Raw genomic sequence first — 27,320 nt, forward strand, 5'->3', positions numbered from 1 at the left:
CGGCTCGGCCGAGGAGGGAGGGAGGGGAGGAGGAGGAGGAGGAGGAGGGAGCTGCCACGTCCTCTGCGCCGAGCGGCGCCAGCCCCGCGCCTCACTCAGCCCCACGTGTGGCGGAGCGGGGAAGTTGCGGCGGGGAGCCCGGACTCTGCCCCTCTCTGGCCGCCCGTCCCTGCTCTCAGGAGGGCGCAGCTCAGAGTAAGGACTCGCGGCTGTCCCGGGGAGGAGGGGAGGGAAGGGAAGGGAGCGCTGAGGGGGGAGAGGTCGGGGCTCCGGGAGCCCACTCCGATCCTCCCCCCGGGGGGAGTCGCCGAGCTGAGGGGCTCCGGGCCGGCCGGCTTCCCGAGGACTTCCAGGGGGGCTCCGAGTGCTCCAGGGTGGTTAAAAGCGGAAAGTTTTGAAGTGAGGGGAAGCAGGGAGCCGGCCCCGGGAAGGAGGGACCCGGCTGTGAGGCGCCGGGGGCGGCCCGGCCCCGCCGGTGTTGAACGGCGACCCTGCAGGGGGGATCCGTGAGGAAAATAACTCTTGGAAATGAGGAAAAAAATCTCCTCAAAAGGCTCGAAACTTCTTCATCTGGCGTCTATTTCTTTAATTTCGCTTCCTCGGTCGCGAGGACGATCGTGTGTGAGGAAGGACCGAGACTTGTGTTTAAGCAGCCGACCGAGGGGGAAGTAAGCTCAGGAAAGCATTAAAAGGTGACCCAGGGGAAAGAAAAATAAGATAATCCGTTCTGAATGCAAATATGCTGCTTTTACCTCTTTCTTAAGCGCAGTGAATTCATTTGTTCGTGTGTTGTCCCTGCCGTGTGCTGCCGTGAGTTCAATTTGTAGCTTTTTTCGGTTCTCTGTACAGTTGGGTACCTTAAAAAATAATTTACTTTCCGCTATGTTTCTAAAGCCGTTATGCTTCACACCTTTTAAGACGGTAGGGAAAATAAATGTTGTCATGTTATGGAGATTTACATTCCGTGGTCCTGCCCCAAATTTGTGTCAGGTTTTTGTGGGCTCGAGCGGTGCCCGGCTGTGTTGGGGCCTCCTGGGGATTTTCGTGATCCTCTCAATTTGGAAAACCTGATTGTGTGTTATTTTTAGGTCTGTTGAAATTGTCTCCTTTAAATAAAACAAAAGTCTTGCAGAAATTCCCTGACATCCTATTAAAAAAAAAAAGTTTCTAATTAGTGCATTTTTAATAACTTTTTCTCTCTCTTTTAACTGCCTTTAGTGGCCTATTTATACCACGCAGACCTCCTAGACTGAAGTTAAGAAGAAAGCAGGTTTTAGACTGTTCTTAAGCTTTGTAGTTAGAAATTTCGCTCATCTTTGTCAGATAAATGAACAGCTCATTGTTATAGCAATTTTAGTTTTAACTTTCCCTCATGATGTGCAGGAAATGTAAAAGGGACGTTTACCAACAGGGATTTGGAGTGTGGTTGTCAAATACCCTTTATAATGTAGGGAATTCTAGGAACTACCTGTTTCTTTAGTGCTCTTTCCAGCAGGGACTCGCACAACTGTTATCTTCTGCTCCTCAAGAGGGTTTTGGCGAAGCTGTTGACTGCAAATGCAGAGTGATATAGAAGAGCATGGACAGCACTGATACATACAGAGGTAAAAATGAGCCGTTTACAGAGCTCTGGGCATCTTCAGAGGCTGCCAGAGTGGCTGTCGGAAAGCCCTGTTTCTAGGGAGTCCTTAGCAGAACACCCTCCTGGGGTGTGACCAGTGCTTGCAGGCCAACAGGACTGTCCCTGTTTTGCCCCACGAGAGGGTGAGAGGTAACGGGCACAAACTGAAGCATGGGAGGTTCTGGCTTAATATGAGGGGGCACTTCTTTACTGTGAGGGTGACAGAGCAATGGCACAGGGTGCCCAGAGAGGTTGTGGAGCCTCCTCCTCTGGAGATACCCAAAACCTGCCCGGATGCCATCCTGTGCAGTGTGCTCTAGGTGATCCTGCTCGGCAGGGGTTGGACTGGGGGATCTCCAGAGGTCCCTTCCAACCTCAGCCATTCTGTGACTCTGTGACTGACTTGCCTGAGACAAGATCTTAGCAGTGGCAGCGTGTCTGTGGAAGAGAACCTGGGCTGTGAGGTGATCCCAGAGCACTGGGCTTGAGCGGAGGTTGCGCTGTGTGAGGCAGCTGCCCTCAGTCACATTCCTGACTGCTCGTTTGGAGGTGTGCACAGCAACAGGTGAGAGAGTAGACGATCTCCTGGTCACTGCCTTATCAGTATGCTAGCAAAATAATATATATATACTTAAACTAATCATGTTTTTCCATGCATTAAATAGGCAGTAAAGTGCTTTTGCATATCTATACAATATACATGCTAATTAGGTGGTATGAGCTATCTCACGGGATGGTCGATAGACTACACAGTAAATCTTTTGGCTATGGCACTCAATGCGTAAGGTAACAGTTTATTTGTTAATTTTTGTTGCAAATTTTCCTTCTCCCTGGTCTTTCTCCCTTGCGTGTTACTTCGAAGCCCAACAAGACTTGGCCTGGTGCTGTGTGCATTACCTAGAAGCAGTGCTGTAGAGAAGCTGAAAAGGGAGAGTTCTCTCCACGAAGAGTCGCAGGAGACCTGCCCTGGTTCAGCAGGTAGCAGTGCTGTCATGGGGACTGCACTTAAAGGAAGATTAATTTATCTTTCACAGTGGTATCAGGGCTTGAGAGAACTGAGCACGAATTCTCTCTGCTGAATTGGCTGGGTTTGCTTTTTTACTCTTACAGCTGTGTGTCCCAGCTACTCCCAAAGAGTCTGAGCTCTTCGAGAATGGATCTGGCATTTCTTGATTCAGCTATAAGGTCTCTGTGCTCCGGAGCAAAATGATCTGTCTGTCTCCCTGCAAGACTCTCCATGCACTGCAAGAAGTATCTGTGGATTCATTGATGTCCTGTTGTCCCCATAGCAATTTGTGTTGCGTGCAGATCTGAGCTGCTCTATTTTTTTGTGATAATAGTTTGATTTCTGACAGCACGGAAAGGTTTCTGTAGTATCTGGCAAAGAGATCTTGGTTGTTGTCTTCTCAGGAGGTCTCCTGATGTTAATTGCTGTACAGGGCCACCAAGGCAACAGCAGGGCTGCCCTGTAAGACCACAAGTTCTTTAACCAGATGACATTTTTTATCACAAAATAAGGCATCCTGAGGGGCCTCCCTGATCGTGATTTCCTGTGTCCATCCCCCCACCTCACCCCCCAACTATTATTATTTTTTTTAATAACCATTGCAATATCAGCTTTCTTGTAAGTGCTCAGTAAAGCTGAGAAGTTACCTTCCTTTCAGCCCATATGGGAAGGAGTTATGTTGACAGATGTGAGCTCTGTGAGGATTTGCTGAGCTCTTAATCCTGTTTGTGGCTAATAGGCCACGCTAATGTGGAAGGGCATCTCTTCCAGTGTATAAAGGTCTTAAGTGCTGCTACCTTAGGGAAAGGTGCTGTTAAAATCCTGGCATTGTCTTAGCAGTAGTGGCAGTCCCAGAGGCTGTCGGTGTAAACCTCTGCAACAGCGCAGGCCTCCACCCCTACTTTTTGTTTTTTCTTTGTAAGAGAGAATTTTACTTGTTAAGAGAAAGCCTGAAATAATTGCTGTAGGCAATAGAGGAAGGAGGCTCTGCACACTGGATGTGGCAGACAGCCAGAGACTGGATATTTGTGAGCCCTTTAGGCACACGTGTATCTTGAGGGGATGAGAATGTGTGATAATATTCTCTTTGTTGTCTTTTGCCCTACCCCTGGTTTGGTCTCAGGGTTTTTTATTCTTCTCCATCCTGCTTCGTTTGATTTCTTGTACAGTGTTTTTAGTTGCAAAGAAGTTGGTCGCTTCTTTCTCCCTTTAAAAGGTGAGCTCTGTGCTTTTAGATGTCAACGTGACTGGAAGTTTCTGGCCACTTGTTATCATTAGAAATCTTGGAGAATTTCTCAAAGCATAGGGCATGCTCCGATTGAATTGTTCTGTGTTAAAGTTCTGAAGGGCTAAGCATAATTTTAAGTATATTAGCAACTTGGCAGAAACTTCTCTGCCTGGTCCATCAGTATTCCGGTCAAAACCTAATCTAAATAAATACTCTGCACTGATAGGATGTTCCCTGCAGTTCCGTGTGAGTGCAGAAGACACCGCTGTCTGCCCTGTGTAATTATTGTGTGACCTTTATTGGGGTCAAAGGAGTTCTGTGTAGTTAACTAGTGATACTCCTAGGGGCTGAAAGTCTTTCAAGCAAAGTAACCTTTTTCTTGTTGCTAATTTGCAATATTAAAGACGTGCAAGATAATGAGTGGCTTTAGTTCTCTGCTAAAACCAAATGGTTCGTGAAACCAGGACTAGGTGTATACATGGAAGACTGAGAGTGATTTGTGACACTGCCTTGCAATATGCGAGAAGCTCATTTTTTTTCGTTTCTCTTGAGTAGAGGTAGCTAACAGTGCCAAAAATACCTTTATTTTTGCCTTTATATCAAGCACTCACTATAATAGCTGCAAGGGAAGGCTTCTGTGACCATAATGTATTCCTTCTCTAACCGGCTTATAAAAATTGGACAAAATAATAGGGAGACTCAGTGAAAGTGTCAATCTTGAGGAACTCTTCTTTTCTTTAAACAGGTGGTAATGATAATGCTGGGCTTTTCTCCGTCCTTCACGGCTGCCTGTGGACTTTCTGAGGTGAAGGGGTTTAAAAAAGGGCTCTGCATGCAGGTTAGAGTGGGCGGGCTCTGGCCCACTCAGGTGGGTATTGGCTGCTAGAAAATTATGGCAGAAGGTGAGGAGACGAAAGCCCAAGGTTTTGTGAAGTGGCCAGGCATGCAGTGGAAGAAATGCTGAAACTCATTATCAGACTCATCAGTGCCTGGGAGCCGGGCTGGAACATGAACCCGTGACTGTTGCCTTAAGCCCTAGTGCCAGCTAGCCTCTTCTCTGCTCCCTTTCACAATTTTCATTTTATCTCCTGTTTGGATTGCACATGTTTGCCATTAGACTTTTTCTAATGACCCTTTTCTTTGCACTCCAGTTATCTCTGTATTTCTTCCCTTTTTACCCCCAGCTGTTTTTTGTCACTTTGTCTAATATTTTTAGTCGTATCGTTAGATTTTTTTTCCCCTCCCTCTGTGTCTCCCTCCCACAATGTTGTTTACATTGGTTCTTCCTTTACTTTCATCTTCTTATATTTTTCCCCTTTTAACTCTCATCCTTAGAGGAACCAGTTTTACTTTTGGAGACCAGCCCTTTTGTATTGATTGCCAGCTGCTTTTATTGAAACTAATTTGCATTCTCTGCTCTCATTGTGCTAGACAGAGGACTAGTGATTTTGAGTAGAGCTCTTTCCCCAAAGGCTTTGCTCAGAAATTGTCTCAGTATTTCACAAAAAGAGTGGAAAATAAAGAGCAACATCAGTGCAAAAGCTGCTTCTGCCTAAACCGATGTGTTTGCGCCTTTGTCACATGAAGAGCAGAAATGTGGCCGGCCCTGCTGCAGGCACGAGTGACTTCTCCAGGCTGAAGTGAGCTGGTGGCGTGGAGGAGTGCAGAATGCTGGGGCATTGGATTTGCTTACGTGGGCACCCCTTGGACTTGGCACTAGCAAACCCTTAGAAAGCTCTTAAAAAAAATAAGATCCTTAAAAACAAGACTCTTAAGAGGTGGACCCTTAAAAATATTGATGGACCCTTAAAAATAAGACCTTTAAAACCCTTAAAGCCCTTAAAAAATATTAAGAGTGCAAATATACTGTGGGTAAAGAGCTGAAGAGCTATGGCTGCAGGATGGTATAATTGGGGGAAAAAATTAAGCAGGTTAGGGTGGGCTTTAACACTCTAGGTAGCACCTGCCTTCAGTTAGGCTCTCTGATAAGGTCTAAGGGCCTTTAATAAGGCTCCTTGAGCCTTGTATTGCTACCTATAAAACCCTCGTGTTCAGCCCATCTTGATGTGGGCCTTTGTACCGTGTTACAGGTATTAGATAATCACGCCTTGGATGTACCAAACCTCAGGGTGTATTCATCTTGTTCTCAGACTGCTTTCTATTTATAAATTGGTCTCACTGCCTTTTCACCGTATGCCTTTTTTTTTTTTTTTTGACACCTTGGCTTTGTATACTCAGAGAGCAGTTCTCTGACCATGATACGGTGCTTCGTATCAGGCCTGGAGAGGAGGCGTGCTGTACAAATGCGTTATTAAAACTCACTGAAGCTCTTTGCCTCTAAAAAAAAGTTAATTTCCTAGCTTGTCTGCCTACTAGTCGTTAGATGGCTGTAGCATCTTTTGCTTTGTGTAGCGGCTTTGTGTCGTGAAAGACTTTGTGCTTGGTTTTGCCACCCAAGTAAAAGGATGACAGAAATAAGGAATGGTTCAGATGAAGCTGCGGGATGCAGCTTTTAGGTATAAAAGGACACCATCAAACATAGCTTGGTGCATGGCTCTTGCCATACAAAGAACGCTGAAGATCCCAGAGACTCTTCTTAGATCTTACTCGTGCCAGTATTAAGTACGGCTCTTATCCCCCAGCTGTGCCACAAAAAGGCTCGGGGAATACACGTGTAGTTGGTCATTTTTATGACCTTAGGTCTGCCTAGAGACCTTTGCACTTACTGTACCGGGTCTCTCCACAACCCCCCCCCCCCACCTGGCACTGCAGTGCCACTTCCCTAGCAGTGGGAAAGCACGTTGCTAAACTTCAGGGTAGTTTAGGACAGAAACTGCAGATCTTAAATGGCTGGAGGGGGTTAGGTGGCGACGCTGCATAGCGCTACAAAAACAGGTTTACTGAACTGACACTTTAAAGGAGTGGCCTGTAGCTGCAGTGTTATGATCTGTGAGGTGTGTTTGAAGGCGCGGAGTTATTTGTGCGGAAGGGCCTTAGCCTGGAGGAAGGGGGTGCAGGTCAACATCTTGCCTAAACGTCTCGGTTTGGGGCTGCTTCTCAGGAGCCTGGATGCAGAACTGAGATTATTTCAGTCTGCACACCAAGCCTTAGCCAGCTTCCCTCCATTGTTCAAATCTTTCCCAGAGTGGTAAGAGAAACATTTGACAGGATAGAAAACACTGTCTGTAAAAGTAAGATTTGCCCTGAAATCTGATTGCCTTGAACTACTTCTAAGCGTTTTATTTGTTTAAAAAATGGAACTGGCTTACTCTTTTTTCTGTTGCTAGTTTATTTAGCATGTTAACTCATATGGTACCTTCTAGCAGAAACACTTCTGCCTTTTTTTCTCCCTTAATGACTTAAGTTGGGGAAAAGGGACAGAAAGATTTGAATACAAGCATTTTATTTTTTGTCCATGTCTTCCAGCTATAGAACTGCCTTCCTGAGTGGGAGAATCAGAAAGTGAGACCTTTCTGTTCTGTGTCCAGAGTAAAACGCAGAAGCCAGCAGTAGCAGTTGGAGTGAGAACCCATTTGACTTTTTGGACCCTTGCCCTTGTTAATAACAGGATGGGTTATTGCTATTGAAAGTGGTGTGATTTTTTTTTTTTTTTTGGTTTTAAAGAGCGGTATTACATTTATTGCGTGTTTAAGGGGGAGCAGGGGTTGTTTCAAGCACCCAAAGAAACCTGTAGGAATAAATCTTTGCAGGAAATTCAGTCACGGGCTGAAATATTCAAGTCGGTCTATTTATTAACATGAAGTTCCTCCCGGGCTAATTATCCCCCTTCCAACACCGACAGCATGTAGCTCTACAGTGCCTTGCAGACGGACCTCCAATTCTGTCTACGCTCCTAAATAATTAGATAGGAGTTGGATCTTGTCTGTAAGCCACCTAGCTTTGTTATTTCGGTGCTCAATTTAAAAAGCAGTGCTGAGAGACTGGCCTTTTTAGCTTAGGCACAGCACCTCTCTAACGAACTGCTGCAGCTTTTGAACTGGAGCTGGTTTGCTTTGGATCTTCTCTGAACGGGAGAGAGGAAATTTGGGACCAGACGATCCTCACGGCTGGTAAGTTTGGGAAGCTGCTAGGTGGTGTTTGTGTCCCTTCCTCATCCGCTGTTCTTGCTCCTGAGGTGCCCAGCTGCCAATGGGTAGGTACCCATGCACTTGATGCATACATTTTTAATGCCTGGATGCGTTTTCTTGGCAAAGATTGGTTTTCCAATGCCTCTCTTGCATCAGTAAAAAGAACCCGGTGGCCCCTAAAGCTTTTCTACTTCATGCACTTTGCCCTTTTCAATCACTTTGTGGTTTTGCAAGGATACAGTCCTGGATATTTTACAAATCCTGTGTTGCTGAGCTAAATGACATTTAAAAATAAATTATTTATTTATTGAGAGAAAGGTGTGTGCTTTGATGAAAAATGTGTGTTTTTCTCTGTATAACTTTATCTTTGCTCTGTGCCACGCGATCGTGAAGGAGAAATTCAGCACGAAGAGGTCTTCTGACAGGTTTTGGCCTTAGCAGCCCTCAGAAGCACAGGAGAGCAGGAGAGGAAGAATTAAGAGGAAGAGCTGCAGCGTGCAGAGTCTGAAGAATTACCATCAGTATTTCCAGTCCCTGTTTCATGTGCTGTAAGGAGAAAGTTGACTGAGGATGAAATCAGAGAGCTAGATAAGGCCCTACAAGCAGCAGAAGCTTTCTGGGCTGTGCTCAATCTTCTAAAATACAGTTTAAGAAACAGCCAACAAAATGTGTTTTCCGGGGGCTGAAGAGATTTCTAGGTGGTGATTCCTGTTGATCTGTAAGCTTCAAATGCATTTGATAATCCCCATAAAATGTGATTCAAAAGTATTTTTAAGCTTAACCTTATTTTAATTAAAAAGAGGCATCATGGCAGGATATTCCACATTGCATGTTTGCTGAACCACATATGCTAGCTAGATAAATGACAGGAAATTTTGCTCTCTGCTGTTTATTTGCTGCTGTCTTTTGTGCCAAATTTTAGTTGTTGCAGGGTTGTTTTCTTTGGGAATTGAATGGGGATGCATTTTTTGCTGAATATCTTCATTCTGTGAATGTTTTCATTTGTCATGTGAAAATACGATGCTGCGTTACCAAAAATAAAGAGAAGTTAGGTTGTAGGCATGAACTGTATTGTCGCCTACTTTTTTTCAAGTAATAATTTCAGTAAAGACTGAAGTTTTGTTAGTCTTGGGGAGATACAGTTGCTTTCCAAAATAAATATTATGTATGGAAGTTTCTTTCAAGTCATCTACGGGAGAGTGAACACGCAAGGTGGGGGGTGTATGATGTTTCCTTTGGAACATACCTTTTCCGAATATATTTTTAAAGGCTGCTAATCTGTTTCCTGCCTGGGAAACCAAGGAAGTCAAGGCGAGGAGGGTATGGCCATAGCTGTTACTTGAGTGCTGTGGCGTTTCTATGACTTCCATCTCCTACGCAGTTACAGGCTCTGCAGGAAAGGGATATGCAACTTGTGCTGAAAACTTTCAGGTTTCCTATTTTTACGAGCACGCTGGTTTCTGGCTGAGCCACTTCTCTCTGGCTGCTGGGCCCTTCTCATCTTCCACCGCCCAAGGAGCTTCGTGGTCTCCACAGGTCCTCACCACCCTGGGTAGTTGAAGATCTCCTCCCTCCAGCCTCACGCTACCAGCAGCGTAGCAGCATCAGCTATGTGCCAGTCCCTCTGAATTCTGCTGCCGGTAATATTTCTTGTGAATAAAGTGTTGCTGTTACAGAATTCCAGGGAGCCCTGAATATAAATGTATCAATTATGTGTCAACACAACAGCATCTGTCGTTGAAATTGGGTATCATTTATTTGGCATCAGCATAGCGAAGATTTGGCTGGCAGCCAGGGTAAAATATTCCAGCAGAAAAAGCTGCAATGGGAGCCATCTCCGAAGTAATTCTCTGAAATTCAGGTGCTCTAACATCATCTCTTAATAAATTCTTAGACATTAGGGACCTTAAGCAAAAAGCTTTTCAGGTTTCAATTCATGTCTACTTTTATTTCTCTTTCATGTTCAATTATTTTTTTGTTCTTGCTTTCTGAAGAGATGCAGACAAGGTGCTGGGATGTATACATCCTGTGATCTGAGATCCTTTTTTGACTTTAACTTTGCATTTCATATTCCAAGACTTGTTTATATAAAAATTCCAAGTGAATGCAATCGGTGATAGCTGCTTTGGGGAAACTTTGCTTAACTGTGAAAGAGGCAGGGCTTTTACGATAGGAGAGTTAGAAATGATATCTTTTCCCCTCAAAGGTTAGTGATTGTTTTTTCTTTTTAACTTGTTCTCTCTAATCTTGCTTGCTTTTTCTTAGACCTTACCTAACCTAAGTTTCATGTTCCCAGAGATGTGAGTGAGTCAGAAAGGTAATTTCAGAAAGTTAGGAAACCCCCAAGTCTGTGAGACACCCTGTTTGTCATGGATGCACTTGCTGTGGTTCAGTAAGCATTTTAGGGCACCTGCGAGAAATCAGAAAGAGATGACTTTGCTTTTATGGAGGATTCTTATCGTACTCGAAGGAGGTAAAGAAGCAACTCTTCTGTTGAATGGAATAGCTTGTAATGGCCAGCTGTTTGGTTCTGATGTAACTATCTTTGAAAAAAAGAATATAGGAAGCTCTGATTTGTCAAGCAGAAAATGTGTCAGAAAGATTTGGAGGTCATATAATGCATCCGCATTCCTACCTCGTTTCTTTTAACCGGCTAGGCTCCAAGCAGTCTCTGTCCCCTCACCAAATTAACGATATTCACTTGTGTGCTGAAGAATCTCCTTTCTAGGAAAGTGTTAAGAACAATGCAGAGATAAAAGTAGTTGGCAGAAAATATGCATTGGGTTTTCAGCGCTGGAAGAAAGGCTTGTAGAATAAAGATGAGCTTTTTTATATTTTTTATTTTTTTTTCATTTTTTCCACGAGGTTTGAAGTCCTGTGAAGTTCAGTTTCTCTCAGAGGGGGGAGAACACCGAAAGGGAGGGAGGTCTATGGTAGTCTCTGCATTTTAATTGACTTGGTTTCTGTTTGGATAGAAAAGAAATAGTAAATTTGGATTAACTCTTAACTTTGTCCTGTCACAAGAAATCACAAGCCTGGAGTTAAGTAATGAAACCTCTTTAGGAAAATCGATGCTGCCTTATCCAAGCTCAATTTATTCAAGAGGTCAGCTCTGCTGCTGCCCTGGCAAAGCTTGAATGTAATGATTAACCTCTTTGTGACCGTTCACCTGACTGCTGCCTTTCCACGCGCTGTTTACGTAAGCATAAGCCGAGATGATAATGGAATGCTGCAGCAGAATTGTATGAGCTATCTGGGGGAAAATCTGTTTCCGAATCCTATATGCTGCATGCATCAGCCCCGGTGAAAGCAAGAGAAGCCCGTTCAGAAATCCGATTAGCCGTCTGCTCTCCAGATGAGTTAAAATCGCTGTCCAACGCGGTTAGCAGGGAATCCAACCGGCGGCTCGGCTGGTAACAGTGCTGTCGCCTCGTATAGAGAGGTGAGGGCATTCGTTTCAGCCACGTCGAGTGCCAAAGTGATACCCTGTAATAAATTTTAAAATCCTCTACGGAGCTGAACCCGGCACTGCCTTGTTCTGTTGTGTTGCCCTTCCATTCAGCAGATATCCTTGTGAGAGCTTCCAGAAGTGTCGGGTAAGCAGCGCCATTCGAGAGGAGGGAGAGCGTGCTTTGGGTGAGAGCAGCAAGGAAAAGTGCAGCGTGAGGTCCAAGGTTCAAAGCAGAGCGGTGTCAAACAGTAGACGGTGTGCTTGCTGCAGCTGTGATCGTCTCTGTGACTTTCTGCAGCTTAAAACAAATCCGTAGTTCTTGTGTTTACTTCCCAAAATTCTAGTTCAGAAGTAGCTTTAGTTAATGAAATAGCCTGTAAAGTGTAAGTTGTTTTTCTATTAAAATGGAGAGTATCAAGAAGAGTAATTCTAATGTCAGCTGTACCTGCCTCCCTCAGCCAGGGATCTGCAGCCCACTTGGGATACGCAGATGCTCGTGTCCAGGGAGAGACCTGCCTGAAACCTGTGGGTACCAACTGAGACAAGCTGCCAGACTGGAAATGAACTCATTTTGCTTCCTTCATCTGCAGTTCTTCCCACACGTGCATAGCCCTGTATCTTTTGAAAGTATCTTCTCTTGGTAGTTGTTGCTTCCCATCGGTGTTTATCTTCTGTCTTCCACTTGAAGGAGAGGAACAGGGACTGCCTTGATTCTTTTTTGGTTAAGTGCTGTACACTTTTTAACTCTTGAGTTCCATCACGTTACTGTGAGCTTTGCCAGTGCTAAGTTAGTTTGTGCTTCGTTCTAAGCTTGCTCTGCTGAAAGACGTGAATACCGTGTCCGTTCTGTCCAGAGGTTTGTGAGCAATGCTGACTTGTTGCTACCATCTCCAGTTGTTTGAAAGCTGGTGTGTTCCCTTGGCTTAATTTAGCACATTTGGGTGCTGGGTTGGTGGTTAGCAAGAAGCCCTGCTAAACCACTGCCTGGTTCTCCAACCAGATGTTTGGTTTATTTATCTCCGTGCTGAACATCCATCACTTTTCTCGGTCTCTCTTCTTCCTCCCAGTTCAGATTAGTTTGTTTGAGGGAAATCACGTTTTCCTTTTCCGTGTTACTGGAAATTCAAATGACAAAATGTCCCATCTTCACTCTTAGGAGCTGAGAAGTGCTATTTTGAAGTGCCCTCATATTAAATTTTGGGGCCTCTGAATCTACTTTTGGCACTGCAGCTCTCGTCCCAAGGCAGCGCAGCTTTTACCTTGAGGACCAGCCTGTGTGGAGCAGTTTGTGAAGACAGTTCAGTACGTATCAAGTCAGCCCTGGAACCTCACACAAGCCGGTCTCCATCCACTTACCTCAAGGAGAACTGAGGTGATTAATATTTATATAAAAGCTTTCATGTTTCCACAGTGAAACTGCCTCACTCTCAAAAGAAAAGGTGGCTTTTCCCCTGGTGACTTGGTGTGAAAACGCTTGCAAAGGCTTTCAGCGGCGCTGCATCCGAGGCAGGCATCAGCAGAAAAAACTAAGGTCGTCTTTAATTTGGTATTTCATTTCGTGAAATTGCCTACTCTGAGAGAAATAAAACATTTACATGTATATTAACCAATGTTTGCCAGCTCCTGGAATAAAGCCAGTTCTCTCAGGGCCAAACAAACACTGAGTGAATGAGTAATAATCTGCTATTGTCACTCCTAATTTATGGATGGGCTGATAGAGCAATGTTTGCCATTTTAAGTTGTCCTATTTGCTTGAAAGGCTAAAAACCGTGATTAGCTATCAGCCTGGAATTGTGGAGGATCTGCAGCATGCCCGTTTATAGCTGATTTCCTGAATGTAGCTGGTGCAAAACTTCCAAACCTCCCCGCGTGGTAAGAAGTGACTGTGGAAGGGGATGAGAACACAGGAAGGTTACAGGAGTTTGGGGACAGTAATTTGGAAGCTGCAGGGAGAGGCTGAAAAATATATAACAGTGCCTCTAAAATGACCTGCAAGGTCCCCGTGCCTCATTTAGTTTTTGAGGAAGTCTGTTATCTCTTTCGTGGTGGTACAGAGTTAAAAATCTGTGGATTCCTGAGATAATGGTTATACTGAGTTTGTATGGTTAAGAAGTAAGAACGAGAAGGAGAGCGCCACACTGAGTACTTTACAGACATGTTTTATTGCGTCTCTGAGCCTTTTTATTTGCTTAATTTTTCAAGAAATGCAGTAAAAAAAAGTTTTGAAAACTTCACTTTACACATTTTTGTGTGGCTTTCTAAGCTAACAGCAATCTTTGCAAGATTGGGATGATTAAAAACAGCAACAAGATTTTTTTTATTTTTATTTTTTGGTTGAGAAAGCTGCACGTTTTTTAAAGGGAGTGCTTAAAATCCTTCCCCTCTGAGGCCCACATTAAATACTGCAGAGAGGCAAGTAGCACAGCATCCCTCTGGAGGAGGATCTGAGGCACAGAGAGTCACTCCTGGGATGAAATTTTCCTCGGGCTGTCCTGTGAATTTGTCTGCGAGACCACTTGGCAGGCTGCGGAGGAGCCTGCAACACCGCCCCTAAACGCATCGGCGGGAGCTGGAGGAGAATTCCAGACCTCACAGGACAGCTGCCCCGGGAAAATCCACAGTGCGGAGATGAGAACGATAACTGATGTCCCTCTTTAATGACCTGGAGCCCATCCACATCTTTTATTTAATTTCCTTACAGCTTTTTCTTCCGCGCGCTGTTTGGAAGCAGCGGAAGCTGACCCAGCAGAGGCACCTGGGGCTGGGGCTCCCTCTGAAAGGTCAGACCCGGGGCTTAACCCTGCCCTGCAGAGCCTGAGCTGCCTCTTGGTGGTCACGGGCGCTTTGAGGAGACGGGAAACTAATATATCTCTGATTTGAGAGGTCCGATTACACGGGATCCAAGCCCTGTGTCTGCAGGGTGATGGGCAGGCTCCTTCCAACAGCCATTCCCTGCACACCCACCGTTCCCAAACCGCCCACGGGCCCTACAGATGTAAATTGTTGCAGGTTCAGGGGAAAACCTGAAGTGATTTGCTTGCTGAATGCCTGCCCTTGCATTTAACCAGAAGTTAGCCTACCAAACGTGGCTGAGGTGAGCGAGGAAAGAAAGCGAGCTGCATTTTCGAGAGCAGGTCAGCTGGACGTTGATAAAAATGAGAAGAAAAAAGACAAACACTCTCAAAACAAAACCGAAACCCAACAACAAAACCCACAAACCCAACAGCTTGGAGGAGTTTCTTGAAGTTGCTCCAAAATGGGGAACTCTTGAGATTAATCTGCATCAATCCATAGGAAGAAAGAAAGATGCCTACTCAGGTCTCAGCAGCAGCAGGTGCTCGCAGTATTATAAATAGAAAGCAACACAAATTGAGGTGCTTATTCGATTTGCCTTTAGGATGCTTTGAAGAGTTGTAAAGGAACAGAAAAACTACCGCAGGAGCTGGCTTAGGAGGGTGGCTTAAATAGCTGTGCTGCCAAAGAAACCAGAACATGAGCTAGAATAACGGGTAGGCTTGTGCAGGAGAGGTTATCTAGCAGCGATTTGTCCCCACCAAGGAGAGGGTGACTGAGAGCTTTGGAGGGATGTGACTGAACAGTGGAGGGCTTAATTTTTTGGATGGTTTTAGTATGGTATTGAGCTTTAATGTATTTTCCAGGAGATTGCACTGTAATCCTTTCTAGAGCTTACGCTTCTCAAGTTTTTCCGTGTTTCCCTTTCCCCTAGCTGACCAAAATTAATTCTGTGGGAAACGTTCACGCTTGGGAAACGGGCTGGTTCAGGATGTTTGCTGCCTTTTTGGATAAGGCTTTGGTGAGGGTTATATGTCATCCAGCATTTCTAAAGCTACTGAAACCCTGTAGGGTCTCCACAGTGAGGTGGCTGAGCTAAGAAAGTAAACCAGCTCAGAGCAGCAGGCTCGGCTGACAGAGAAGCCATTAAAAATGAATAAAAACCTGCCTTTTTTTTTTTTCTTTAATGAGATGCTCAAATTGATTTAATTTGGCAGGGAGCACGCTAGGAAATTGCAGCGTGGGAAAATCAGACCGCATGTTTGGGAACCGTGAGTTGGCCTGTGTGAGATGCTGGATCCTGCTGCTCCCGGGGGGGATGAGATGTGCTGCGGGATGGTGTCGCAGATCTCCTTGGGCCCTACACCCTCTGAAGCAGCTGGTGTGCCACGCTAACCCCTTGAAATGATTTAGCTGTGGTTAGCAATTCTGGAACGGGACTGCCTTGGGAAAGTTTGGCTCAGCGGGGAACGAAGCCGGGACGCTGCGCTGGGTGCATCGGCGGTGACTTTGAGAGCACTGAGAACACAGCAGAGCACTTGAAAAACAACCCGAGCGGAAAGGAATAAATGTGAAGGGAGCAAATGAATACTGTTACGTAGGGAATATCGTGTTTTGGTCTGGGTAAGTGCTTTAGAAGATCACTCGTAATTTCTGGTGGCTGAATTCTGGTGTTGAATCAATAGCTGCTTGCTGAGCACCGAGAGGGACTTGCGAGGCCCCCTCCTCTGACTACCTGTGCTTGCTTGTAATGGACTTCCATTACGCACGCAGCTCCACACCGTTTGCTTCTGTCTTGAGTTGTCTTGAGCGTCTGGAGCAGATGGAAAGCCCTGGCAGAGGGCACGTCCAAAGGTGGTGCCAGAGCCACTGCTGCAGAACTGCCGAGGCAAAACCAGGCTTGTGTCTGGGGATGGCTCCGCTGGGAAACTCCCTTTGCTTCCAGCGTGCAAAACTTTTTGTTCATCCATCTCTTAATTTTTTATTTTTATTTTTTTTAGGTCTTAATTAAACTTTCTGCATTGAAATTAGTTTACATTAATGTCACACTGTCTTATTATGTGCAAATTGACGGACACTAACAGGGATTTGATCAGCCTAATCCAGCTGTATGTAATTATGTGCCTTCTCCTTAAATAATTGCAAGCAGAGTCTATCAATCGTGGCAGGGGAGCCTGCTGCTTTATTATAACGTGGGATTGTTTAGTGAAATGCAATAAGGCTTCAGGTTTAAGCCGGGAAGTAAACAGAATGAGATTTTAATGAGAGCACTGATAGGAAGACAAAACTCCCCACCCATCCTGTGTTGCAAGTCTCAGTCCTTACCTTCCCTTCCCCCCAAAGGTGTCCTGATTGCACTGTTGTCGCAATGTTTGAGCACGTTGCTGTAATTTGAAGGGAGTCTGGGGAAACTGCAGGTTTCTGGCTGTCAGAGGAGTTCCAGCCTCACCAGTGGTGCTGTTCTAATGCAAGGTGGGTTTTGTTTCACTCACTGATAACTCGATTACCCAGACCAAACAAGGGAGCGCAGAAGGCAGCGGAGGTGGAAATGAAATCAGCCACGCCACAGCAAAGCAAAACGCCGTGAGACGCTTGCCCTGCTTGGAAAACAAGTGGCTGAGGGAGGCTCCTTTCCTGCAGAGATGGGAAAGAGGTTCCTCTATCACACACGCTCACTTCAACGACTGTATTTGGGTTGACTTGTGTTAGTTCCTCTGTCCTGTCGTGCAGCCCTCCCCTGGCATGTGCGCAAGAAGGGAGAGACAGGCACGGTGCCAGCACTCTTTCCTCAGCCTCCTACTGAAAAACCAGCTGTGCCAAGAAAAGCTTGAAAAACCAGAACTTCAAACAAGCCCTGAAGCGGGTGAGTTTGAGATCAGAACCCCTTGTTCGGCTGCATCCAGTTCCAGGACACTCCATAAATCGGCAAGTTTCACTGTCAGGGCACTGCTGTCCGTTTTCCCCTGCAGGACTGGCTCGGGAGGCTTTCAGGAGCCCAGATACACATCAGTTTTGATTTCTGTTATTGTGGAGAGTTCCGTAACTTGAGCCAGAAGAGGGAGATTTCCCTTTGTGCCTTCTGAGGAGGCTGTTTCACAAGAAATCTGAGTCCAGCATTCACAGATTGTCTTGTGGTCAGGAAGCACACATGTTGTTTCTAGATGTTGTCCTGGTGTCTCGGGAGCTGTTTTTCAGCTTTCCTCTTCTGTTGGTCAGTCTCCATCGTTCCAGCAGCCCCGCTGCCACCTCAAGCTCATCCCTTGCCTTCGGGTTTTTGTGGTTTTAGGCTCCCCAATCCATTCTTGCTGTGGGCACGGATTTTTTTCCCTGCCAAGCTTTAGTCGGGACTGAATTTTCAGTGCCAAAGTTTTAATGACAGCAGAGTTATAATGAAAAGCAGTGACAGTCCCTCAACTCCCGTGTTTGCATTGCAAAACCCTAACGTCAGCCTTCAGATTTGCAGGCGTTCTGCCTCGCTCGTGTCTTTGGGATCTGCTTCAAACCTATTTGCAACGATGCCGTCTCACGGAGTGACTTTGTTGGGAAGCCGGTAGTTTGGACCAGAGGAGTGCCAACCAGAACGCATGTGCTGGAACATAAAAAAATGAGAATTTCCCGTTTCGGATGTAGAGTTTCCCATCACCGGCTCAGAGGATGAGTGCTGCTGGGGCGGCAGCTCAGTTTGTGGAGCTGAGGTAGCCGGGACAGCCCCGGGCTCGGTGGGCTGCTGGCCCTGGTGCAGTTGTAGTGGAAAACAAAACGCCATTTTCATGCCGTACTCCTTTTGCTGCACAGAGGCCGAACGCTTGGAGTTAACCTGGGAAAGCAGCACATGGATTTGAAGGAATTTGACACCGGTGGCTATTGTGTTTATTTAACGTGGCTATTTAGGAACAGTTTGAATTTCTGTAAACGCAGTGGAAAGATAAATGATTCGTGTCCGCCGGATTTTTGTCAGGAACAGCTGAGAAAGCTAGTTTTCAAGAAAACGGCTGAGCAAACACATGATGTGGAGTCATATGCTAGGTGTTGTGGTTTGCTGCCCTCTGTGCAAGATCATCTGTGGCTGCGGATGCGGAGAATGGCAGGCTTTTCTCTTCCAGCCCTGCCTTGGGAACTGAAATCGTGCAGAGACAGAAATTACATGTTTGTTTTCGTCGTGTTTTCAGTAAATATTATTCCCGCTTCGTCACTGGACTGCCTCTTGCAGAAACTGTCTTGATACCGATTCTTTATCTACAAGGAAAAATCTTGGTTATTTGTCCCCCTGTTTGGAGAGCAAAAGCACTCGCCTTTTCATTTTTTACTCAGTTCTCTGCTGTGTCTTTGCCGTACTCAGGGCAGGTTGGATTGCTCTGCACTGGATGTCTGTGCCTAAAATACCAGCACCTCGTCTCTCTTTAACGACACCTTCCCAGACGCAGAAATCCGCGGCTTTTTGTTTCTAATATAGGTTCCTCGCTGCCTCCAAGTCCTCGGAATTGTGAAAATCGTATTGAAACAGCTTTTTGTTTTGACGGCCTTGCACTCCCTGACTTCCTGGCAGTACTCAGTGATGGCTTTCATTTTCCAAATGCTGCGAGTAGTTTGGAGACTCTCAAAGCTACACTCGCAGTAAATGTGATGTTGCAGTAATGACGGGTCAATTCAGATTTAGGTCGGTAATTTGGCAAAAAAAAGTGAAAAAGAAGAAGTAAAAACAACCACCACCAAAAAACTCACCCCCCAACTTTCACTAAAAAATAATGCTAAACTGACTTCAAGCAGCATTTTAATAATTCCATATCGTTATGTGTGTAATTAAAAGCTTTTGCCCTTGAAGAGGGGGTTGTTTTGATTTGTTAATCCTAATTCTTTGCTGCAGTGAAATAGGCTGAGGTAGGTTCTTACGGTATTAAGGATCGGCTTCACGCCGTGGTGCGAAAATCCATTTTTCACAGAGCCAAAATTTTTCTCTTAATGCTTTTCCTCACTTTTAGCACTCCGAAATCATGACAGGTAGCGTCACTGAAACATGAAGATTTCAATTTTAGCACTGCAAGTATTGTCTTCAGCTACTCGCCAGCTCCGCCACGTAACTTCTGCCTGGAAGCCGTGGGCATGGTGACCCAGAGCATCGGATAGCGCAGGAGCCAAAGTTACCCGTGTCGCGGTGAGCTCTTCTCACACTCCTTCCTCACTCAGTTGCCTTTGTTTCAGTAGGGGGACAGCTCGTACGAATTAAAAGTTTATTTTTTGAGCACATAATGGTTGTTTCTCCATGTTAATGGTCCCCCGGAGCTGCGCGTCAGGGCCAGGAGGAACTGTCCTGCAACTGGAAGTATTCGCTTCATCGCGAGGCTGCTTTTGTGTTGCTGGAAGTGGGTTTGGGGGAGGAGGGAGGGAGGGTGTGACGGGGATTAAAGCGTTACGTTAATCTTCTGGGCAGGCCCGCTCTTTAGGGTTCAGCTGTTTCAGTCAAATTGACAGATCTCTGCTCTCTCCATCTCCGTCACCCACACAAAGGGTTGCATAGAACATTTTGCTCCTTCGGAGCTCGTCAAATAACAAAGGTTTCGAAACTTCTCATTTTACACTTAGTGTTTTAAAAGTAGCGTGATTGTGCTTGGACGTGGTTGGGAGTATAGCCGGACAGTGAGTGCTACAGTTGGATAAAAACTGTTAGAATCGTGCTTTTTTCTTTTTTTTTTTCTCCCCTCAGAGTCAGGTTTGCAGAAGCGTGCGGTGCCTGGTGTTGGACAAAAAACGCAGGAGCAGTTTTGGCTTGTGACTGCAGGAGCTGGGTGTTAGCAGGTCTGAGTTCTTCTGCAAGTCCCGCAGGGCACCCAGGTCGTGACCGTCTGAAGGAATGAAGGGAAGATGCAAGGGTTCTCACTTTTCTCTTACACCTGTGAAAACCGAAGCACAAGAAAAGCAAGTGGCGGAGCTGGACCTTGGCCTGGCTGGTCGGAGAGGCTGCGTGCAGACCCGAGGTCTCTGGAGACCCCATCCAGAGCTCTGAACACACATGTTGCTGTTTGGAAATCTGTCCTGAGCTCCTGCTGAAATACATTTTAAAATTCCTATTTAGCTGTATCTCTTAAGCTGGCCAAATCACATTAGAAATTGGTGACCTTGCCGGTGCTGTCGTAGCAATGGCCAGAGCGGAGAGCTGCAGGAAAGCCAATCCCCTGGCCAAAATGTGGTATTTCACCTCGAGGTGAAATCAGCTGTGGAGTAAATCTGTGCTCTGTGGGGTAGTCTAAAGCAAACCTTTCTTTTATTAAATTTTACCTGGGGCTTGTATAACAACGTCGCACACAGTTCAATCATTTAAAAAAAAATAAATAAATCATCTGTGTGGTTTCAAAGGCAGGAAATAAAGTGGGGTCTAAGCAGCAGCTAGACGTTAACGAAGGCGGAACCGTGGTGCTGTTATTTCTGCCAAGTTGCTGGCCACAGGCACCCTGTGGTGGCCAGTCCCTCTGTCACATTTCCTTCATCCCTGTCAGGAGCTGCCACCTCCTCGTGGTGGTGGCCTCTTTCCATCCTTGGGGCTCTGCTCCTCTTCCAGCCTGTAGGGCACTGCAGTGCCCTGAAGTTGCAAGTCTGGTTACAGAAAAAAGGAACAAGGCGATAGGTTTGTGGGTTTGGGTTCTTCCTCTTGACTTACTTTTGGTTCTGATGTATTCTAGTGACTGGGAACTACTGGTTTTAGGGGCTTTTTGACGCTGCAGTAAGGCGAAGAGCGTTGTCTGCTTACATATCTTGTGTCCTTTTTCCCTCCCGTTGGCAAGCAATTTGAATACAGCGTGTCCTCCTGGTCTCCTGTTCTGTTGTTTGTTTGTTTGTAATGGCTCAGTAACATACGTGGCCCTAGGGGAAAATTTAAATGATAAAAATTAATTCTTGTTGGGTTGTTTGTTTGAATTTCAAGATGATTTCAGTCCCAGAACTGTTACAGTGTCGGGAGCAGGATCCTGGGGCCAGGTTAATCCGAAGTGGCTCACAAACGCTTGTAATTCTGGATTTGGAGAGAAATTATTCAGCTTAATGTGGTTAATACATTCATGCTGTAACAGCAGTGATAATAAGTTCCTCAGATGTCTAGACGTGTGATTACACTAAGAGCAGATAAACGAAATCTTTTGGATTTGGATCTGGAGGAGATCCAGAAGTGCAGTACTCAGCGAGCACCCGCGCAGCCGGAGTCGGCTCTGCCTTTCCTGGCGCCCGGGAGCAGCCGTGTGAGGAGCTTCTACCTGCAGATCACTAATGGCCAGGGTTAATTTTACAACAAAAGGAGGCAGCGGATTGCCAGAAATTCAGGTTGGAAGATTGTTGATGTGTTTTGAAGGCTGTCAGTCCCCGTAGGTGTTACTACAGCCTCGCCCCTGCTTAACCACATTTGAGTTGCCTTAAGGTGTTGCCAGATGCTCCAGCATCGGTATGAGTAACTTCAGCAAGCCTACTGATTTGTGCTCTTAGGCTTTGAGGTTAGCTCTGCAAACCAGTTCAGAGCAATTTAACCCAGAAATTAGAATGAAGAACATTTTTACATGTAAAAAGCAGTTTGGATGATGGGCAGAGAGGAGAGTAATCGCACTGGCTAGACTTTGAGCCAGGACAGGAAAGTTGTGAGTTGTTATTGTGTTGAAGAACAACATTTTTAGGTTTGTCCTCACTGGCTTGAACTTTCCAGGTTTTGTTCTGCTTGAAACCTTAGTTTTTCAGGGTCAAGTTGGAGCACTGCAGTATCAGAGAGAAGAGGCAGCCTCTGAAATGGATGTTCCAACCAGCTACACCCAGTCACTGCTTGCCATTCATAAAAGGAGGGTGAAGTTAAAGACAGGCTGTTGTGGACTGCAGATGTTCCACTTCTACTGGACTCTGTTAATCTTTTCTGTTGGTATTCCTGCAAATGTCCCAGCTGAAGGAGTCACTGACCAGCAAAGGCAGTGGCTGACCCAGTTGGGTGTTCATTTCTAGCCTCGGAGGTGCTTGGGCTGGGTTAAGCAGTTCCTAGAAATGGGAGGCAGCCTCAGGGGGATGCATACAGCGTGTGACAGCACTTGGAGTGGAAAGAAGACTCTCAGCTTCTGTTTGAGGAGAAAAGGCGAGTTTCCAGCTCTCCTGCAGAGTGAGTATGCTGGTCACTGAGCTTGGAAATGAGTTTGCACAAGACTGGAGTACACCGAGGCCGTTGCTTTCTCATCACCCTTCTGAGAGCAGCTTGATCTGAGACACAGGCAGTGCTAACTAGGTTATTAATTACAGGCATCCTGATGCTATATTATCTCCTTCCACTCCTTGTCCAAGTTTGGCCTTTACAGTGGGCAAGTGGGACAATTAGTGGCCAATGAAGCCCATGTGTGGCTAGTGAGAGGCCTGGAAGTGGATAAGGACGGCTGTGGCCGCCCTTACTCTGCTTGCACAACACGGGCCACAAAATTATGTCTTATGCAGCTGAACATCAGTTTTTAAGCACTGCTCTGCACCAGCAGGAATACACCTGCACGTACATGTACAATGTCCTGGACCTTTCCTGTGGGTGAATTCTCCTGCAGAAACCACACGGTCTCCTAGAGGCAGCAGGAGCCTGGCAGCAGCTTGCAGAGCCTGGCTGCTTCCCTTCTGTGGTTTAGGTAGGATGGACCCCGAGGCTCATCTGGCTAAAAACTGTAGGCTGGTTTCTGCACAAGGCCATCTCCGCTGGTAGCGAAGCCAAGTAGCCCGGTCTATTGGAAGCGTGTTTGAAGATCGATGCCAGATTCCCAAACTGGAGAGCATCAGCTTGCGACTCAAGTGGTGCTGACATTTGCAGGAAGGCTTTATGTTCCAAGCCATCAGATGCTAGCTAGCGTATGTAATTAACTTGGTATCATTTTGCTTCACAATGAAATATTCAAAAGAGACTTGATGTTTCTAATGTCTGGGTAGCAAGTGATGCTGTGTAGAGCAAGGCATACGCTTATTGTTCGAGAGCTTGGTTTCATGGCAACTCCTGTTTGTTACTATGGTACGCAGAAAGTCCCAAAGGATTTCACTGTCCATCACTTCTTAGGTCTTGTGAGTAATCCAGACATGAAACCCACTGACGTGCGCTAACAGTAGAGACAGAAAACAATATGAAAATACGTGAAACGCATCTCTAGTTATCCCAGGGGATAAATGTAAAGCTCTGTTTTGCATAGTAGTTTCTCCAGAGTTCGGTAACAAAGCTTGTGACCAGAGTAGGAGGAAAATGGAAACTGGAGGAGAAAAACAGAGATCTGTTTTTCCCCAGAGGAAATCTAAGAATAAGTTGGAGAAGTGATTAACAAAACAACAACAACAACAAAAAAAACCAGCCTTCCCCCAAAACACAGTTTGCAGAAGTTGCAATACCAAAGACTTTCTCCTGAATCAATAAGAGAGATGAAGATTTGACGAAAGGAACAGGTAACGTTTAGAAATCAGGCAGTCCTATTTGATTGAACAGACTGGAACAGGGTGTGGTGTATTTGCTCCATCCCTTTCCTATTTGCCTCCTCGCTGTGAAGTTCACTGACTGCTTCTGGTCTCTAAATACGTTCTGCAGACTTTCTAAGACTTGAACTTTGTCTCCTCTTTTGAGAATCACCCCAGCCACCCAAATTTCCCTTTTATGCTTTATCAACACTGACGGGAACTCTTTGCCTCGGAGGCCAGGTTGAATTTATGGAGTTTAAGATCAGAAGAAGCTGGCAAGGCGTGCACATGGGATGCTGAAGGAGCAACCCCAGCTGCCCATGGGTCCTTCACACTGGGCTTGTTCCTCTGGATGGCACCCAGGGAGGACCTCGTACAGACAGACAGACAGACGTACAGACCCGCTGGTTTGCTGGGGGGTTCCCAGCGCCACAGGATCGTTCTGCTAGTCTGGTCGCTTCCGTGGCTTTGGGTTGGTGGAGTTGTTCCGCATCGTACCCGAACCGATGAAACATCTCGCCAACCTAACCGACTGGATGAGATTCACAACAGGCAGCTTGCTGTTAGGAGAAGGGATGAAAGAAAGGATGAAAGCCCTTCTGCAGCTGCAGCTAGCGGATAGGTGGGGATTCTTGTTTTGGACGTGGGCATTTTAGTCTGGTTTTGCTTCTGTCGTCAGCCTGACGAACAGGGTTGAGTGATAACATCAGCAGGAAGAATCTCACTTTCAGTGAAAAACACTTTTTTTTTCTTTTTTTTTTTTTTTTAAGGCAGTCGTAAGACAACTTGTAACGTTGACCAAGATGACGCATCAAGAAGAAATCGTGCCCGTGGTGAGCTGCAAGCGCGATGCAGCTTTCCTTGTTGCGTGTGCTCACCACCTGCAGCAGCATGCTAACATCGGGTGTATATTGCGATAGAAAAAAAGAGAGAAAGGAAAGAGGCAGTTGCAGTCGCCCACTAATTTCTTCAAAAGTTTAATTCCCGGTATGCTGAGCGATGGGAAACCATCAGTTCCTATTCAGTTGAACCGAAAGTTAACTGCACAGCAGCAGTAACTGTTCCACCCCCAATTTGTGCTCAGATACAAGTGGCCCGCATGCAGCGGCGGCAGCGGGGACATGGCAAGGAGGAACAGAGCCAGCCGGCGGGCCCTCTCCCTCCCCCAGCCCAGGCAGTGAGTTACACAGCTGCAGGCAGTGTCGGGGGAGAGAAAAACTTCCCTGCGCCCTTGGGTTCGGGAATACAAGCACCTCCTAATGCTCCTTCTTTCAGGAAGGCTTCACATGGTGCGGTGTTTTTGTTAATCCTGCCTGAGAGATCCTTCTGCTTTTCTAAACCGGTGCGGTTGATGCTCCAGAGCAACTAGCTTATTAATGACTGCTTGTCTAAGACAGCGATTTGTCAGCAGGCTGATTAGCACTTAGGATGTGTGTGGTTTGTTTTTTTTTTTTCCCATAGAAAAATGACAGCTGTAATGAGAGCGACAGCACTGAGTCACGTTATGGTTTAGGCTATGTTCTGTAAATTAAGCAGCTCTTTCCCCACGTTCCTTCCTGTTAGAGTACCCTTTATTCCCATAAATACCAGGTGTGGATGATAAATGCTTAATGCTTTTCCTTATGACAGGCTGTGTGCTTGCCCTTCCTGGTTCTGCAGATTTGTGGGGAGCCACAGACCTTTGGTTGGGAGCCTGCTGCTCTTACAAGATGGGGCAGCTGGTGCTCTGTGTTGACGCAAGACTAATTCATATTATTTTCATTAAGTCTTTAGCTGTGTTATCTTGTTTGCCTGGGAGGATAAAATGTATGGTGCTGGGCTTTGTTTCCAGCTTAATACAGGGCAAGTTCAGTGCTCCTGGGTGAATGGACACACCACGACAAACTGCTGTAGTTTATCCTGGGGAAAGTGTTGCTGGACATCGAGGCCCTGGAGCGTGTCCAGAGCAGGGCTACGAAGCTGGTGAAGGGCCTGGAGCACAAGTCCTGTGAGGAGCGGCTGAGGGAACTGGGGGTGTTTGGTCTGGAGAAGAGGAGGCTCAGACCTCATTGCTCTCTACAATTAGCTAAAAGGAAGCTGTGGGCAGCTGGGGGTCGGCCTCTTCTCACAGGTAACTAGTGATAGGACTGGAGGGCATGGCCTCAAGTTGTGCCAGAGGAGGTTCAGGTTGGAAATGAGGAGACATTTCTTCTCAGAAAGAGCAGTCAGGCACTGGGACGGGTTGCCCAGGGAGGTGGTGGGGTCACCGTCCCTGGGGGTGTTCAAGGAGAGGTTGGACGTGGTGCTTAGGGACATGGTTTGGTGGGTGACATTGGTGCTAGGGGGACAGTTGGACCAGATGATCTTGGAGATCTTTTCCAAACTTAATGTTTCTATGATTCTATGATGAAGTGAACGAACATGCTGCAATTCAATTTCATCGAGAAAAGCTGAGTGAGTTGATGCCGGTTAGGGAAAAGCTTTACCAAGTGAAGCTGGATATAGTTTTAATAACTCTATTATATATATAGATTTTGCTCAGAAGACTTGCATTTTTCCCCCTTCTCTTGCAGTTTGTTGCACAGCCAGCCGTTTGAAGGAGACAGAATATTTCAGCCCCTTGCTTCGAGAGACCTTGGCCCATCTTCTGCAGCTCAACTCCCCTCACTCCTCCGCTTTGGCAACCAAAATATCCTCAGGGGAAAATGAGGCAGCTAAGAGGAAAGCCCAAAAAAGAGACCTCCAAAGACAAAAAGGAGAGGAAACAGGCGATGCAAGAGGCCCGGCAACAGATCACCACCGTAGTGCTTCCCACGCTGGCCGTCGTAGTACTGCTGATTGTGGTGTTTGTTTATGTAGCAACTCGTCCAAACACGACTGAATGATGCGGCGCTTCAGACTTTCTACCTTTGGGGTATTAATGCTTTTATCAAGAGCCAAAAGAAACTCTCTGCCACTCCTGATACTTTACAAAAGAACTTGCTGGTGTCTTCGGTCTTTTCTCTTGGTTAGGGTTCCACAGTTTCTCTTTAGGAATGTAACATAAAACGTATTAGTGAATGTGCCAGTACGTTTTATGGTCCAGTTCATGTGCCTTTCAGACTTTTAAAATGGTGTTTTTCTGAAATCTGTTTGAAGTTCTATATTGTAAAAGGAAATTCTGTTCTGCTATAAATTTGTAAAAAAATCAGCTTTCAGCTTTTATCACTGTTATGGAAAATGTTGCTCCCATGAGCTCTTGTCTGTCTATTTCAGAACTTCCAAAGAAGTACATTTCTTCTTTGTACTTAATGTCATATGAAATGCTTTGATTCAGAAAGGATATATTTATTTTTTTGAATAAAAGAGAGAAGTCTTACTTGGAATGTTATTTTGCAAAAAAAAAAAAATGTGGCTTAATTGTGAAAGCCTACACTGTGTAATAATTTTTTCATTAAACACTATAGTTCACTCAAAAAAAATCTTTTTTTTTTTTTTTCTTTCTTTGCAATGAGATGAGAATATGCAAAGTGAATACTTCAGGATCCACCAGATCCAGGAATATCAGAAAAGTTGGAAAAGCAGATTCTACCATTTCTGCCATTTATGGTGAAATCGCTAGTAACTACGTAAACACAGAGAGTTGTTTATATGAATGTTAAATATTTAAATCCATTAAGTGGCAATAAAAGGTGGTTTTGGATAAAGCCCTTGGTTATTTTTTCAATTTTTTTAATGTTTCATAA

The 27,320-nt window shown here is 45.7% G+C and overlaps 1 protein-coding gene across 1 annotated transcript; it reads left to right on the top strand.

Moving 5' to 3' along the window:
• Positions 1–27,281, top strand: SMCO4 (single-pass membrane protein with coiled-coil domains 4). Its single transcript, XM_048076504.2, has 2 exons — positions 1–195; positions 26,169–27,281. Exon 2 carries the CDS (start codon positions 26,301–26,303, stop codon positions 26,478–26,480), a length of 180 nt encoding a protein of 59 aa, XP_047932461.1. The 5' UTR covers positions 1–195; positions 26,169–26,300; the 3' UTR covers positions 26,481–27,281.
• Positions 27,282–27,320: the final 39 nt, after the last annotated feature.

Source organism: Anser cygnoides, chromosome 1 (genome assembly GCF_040182565.1).
Source record: "Anser cygnoides isolate HZ-2024a breed goose chromosome 1, Taihu_goose_T2T_genome, whole genome shotgun sequence".
Taxonomy (NCBI): domain Eukaryota; kingdom Metazoa; phylum Chordata; class Aves; order Anseriformes; family Anatidae; genus Anser; species Anser cygnoides.

Bases quoted from the DNA above. Each gene is read 5' to 3' on its own strand.
- SMCO4 (XM_048076504.2), top strand. From the start codon at position 26,301: ATGAGGCAGCTAAGAGGAAAGCCCAAAAAAGAGACCTCCAAAGACAAA.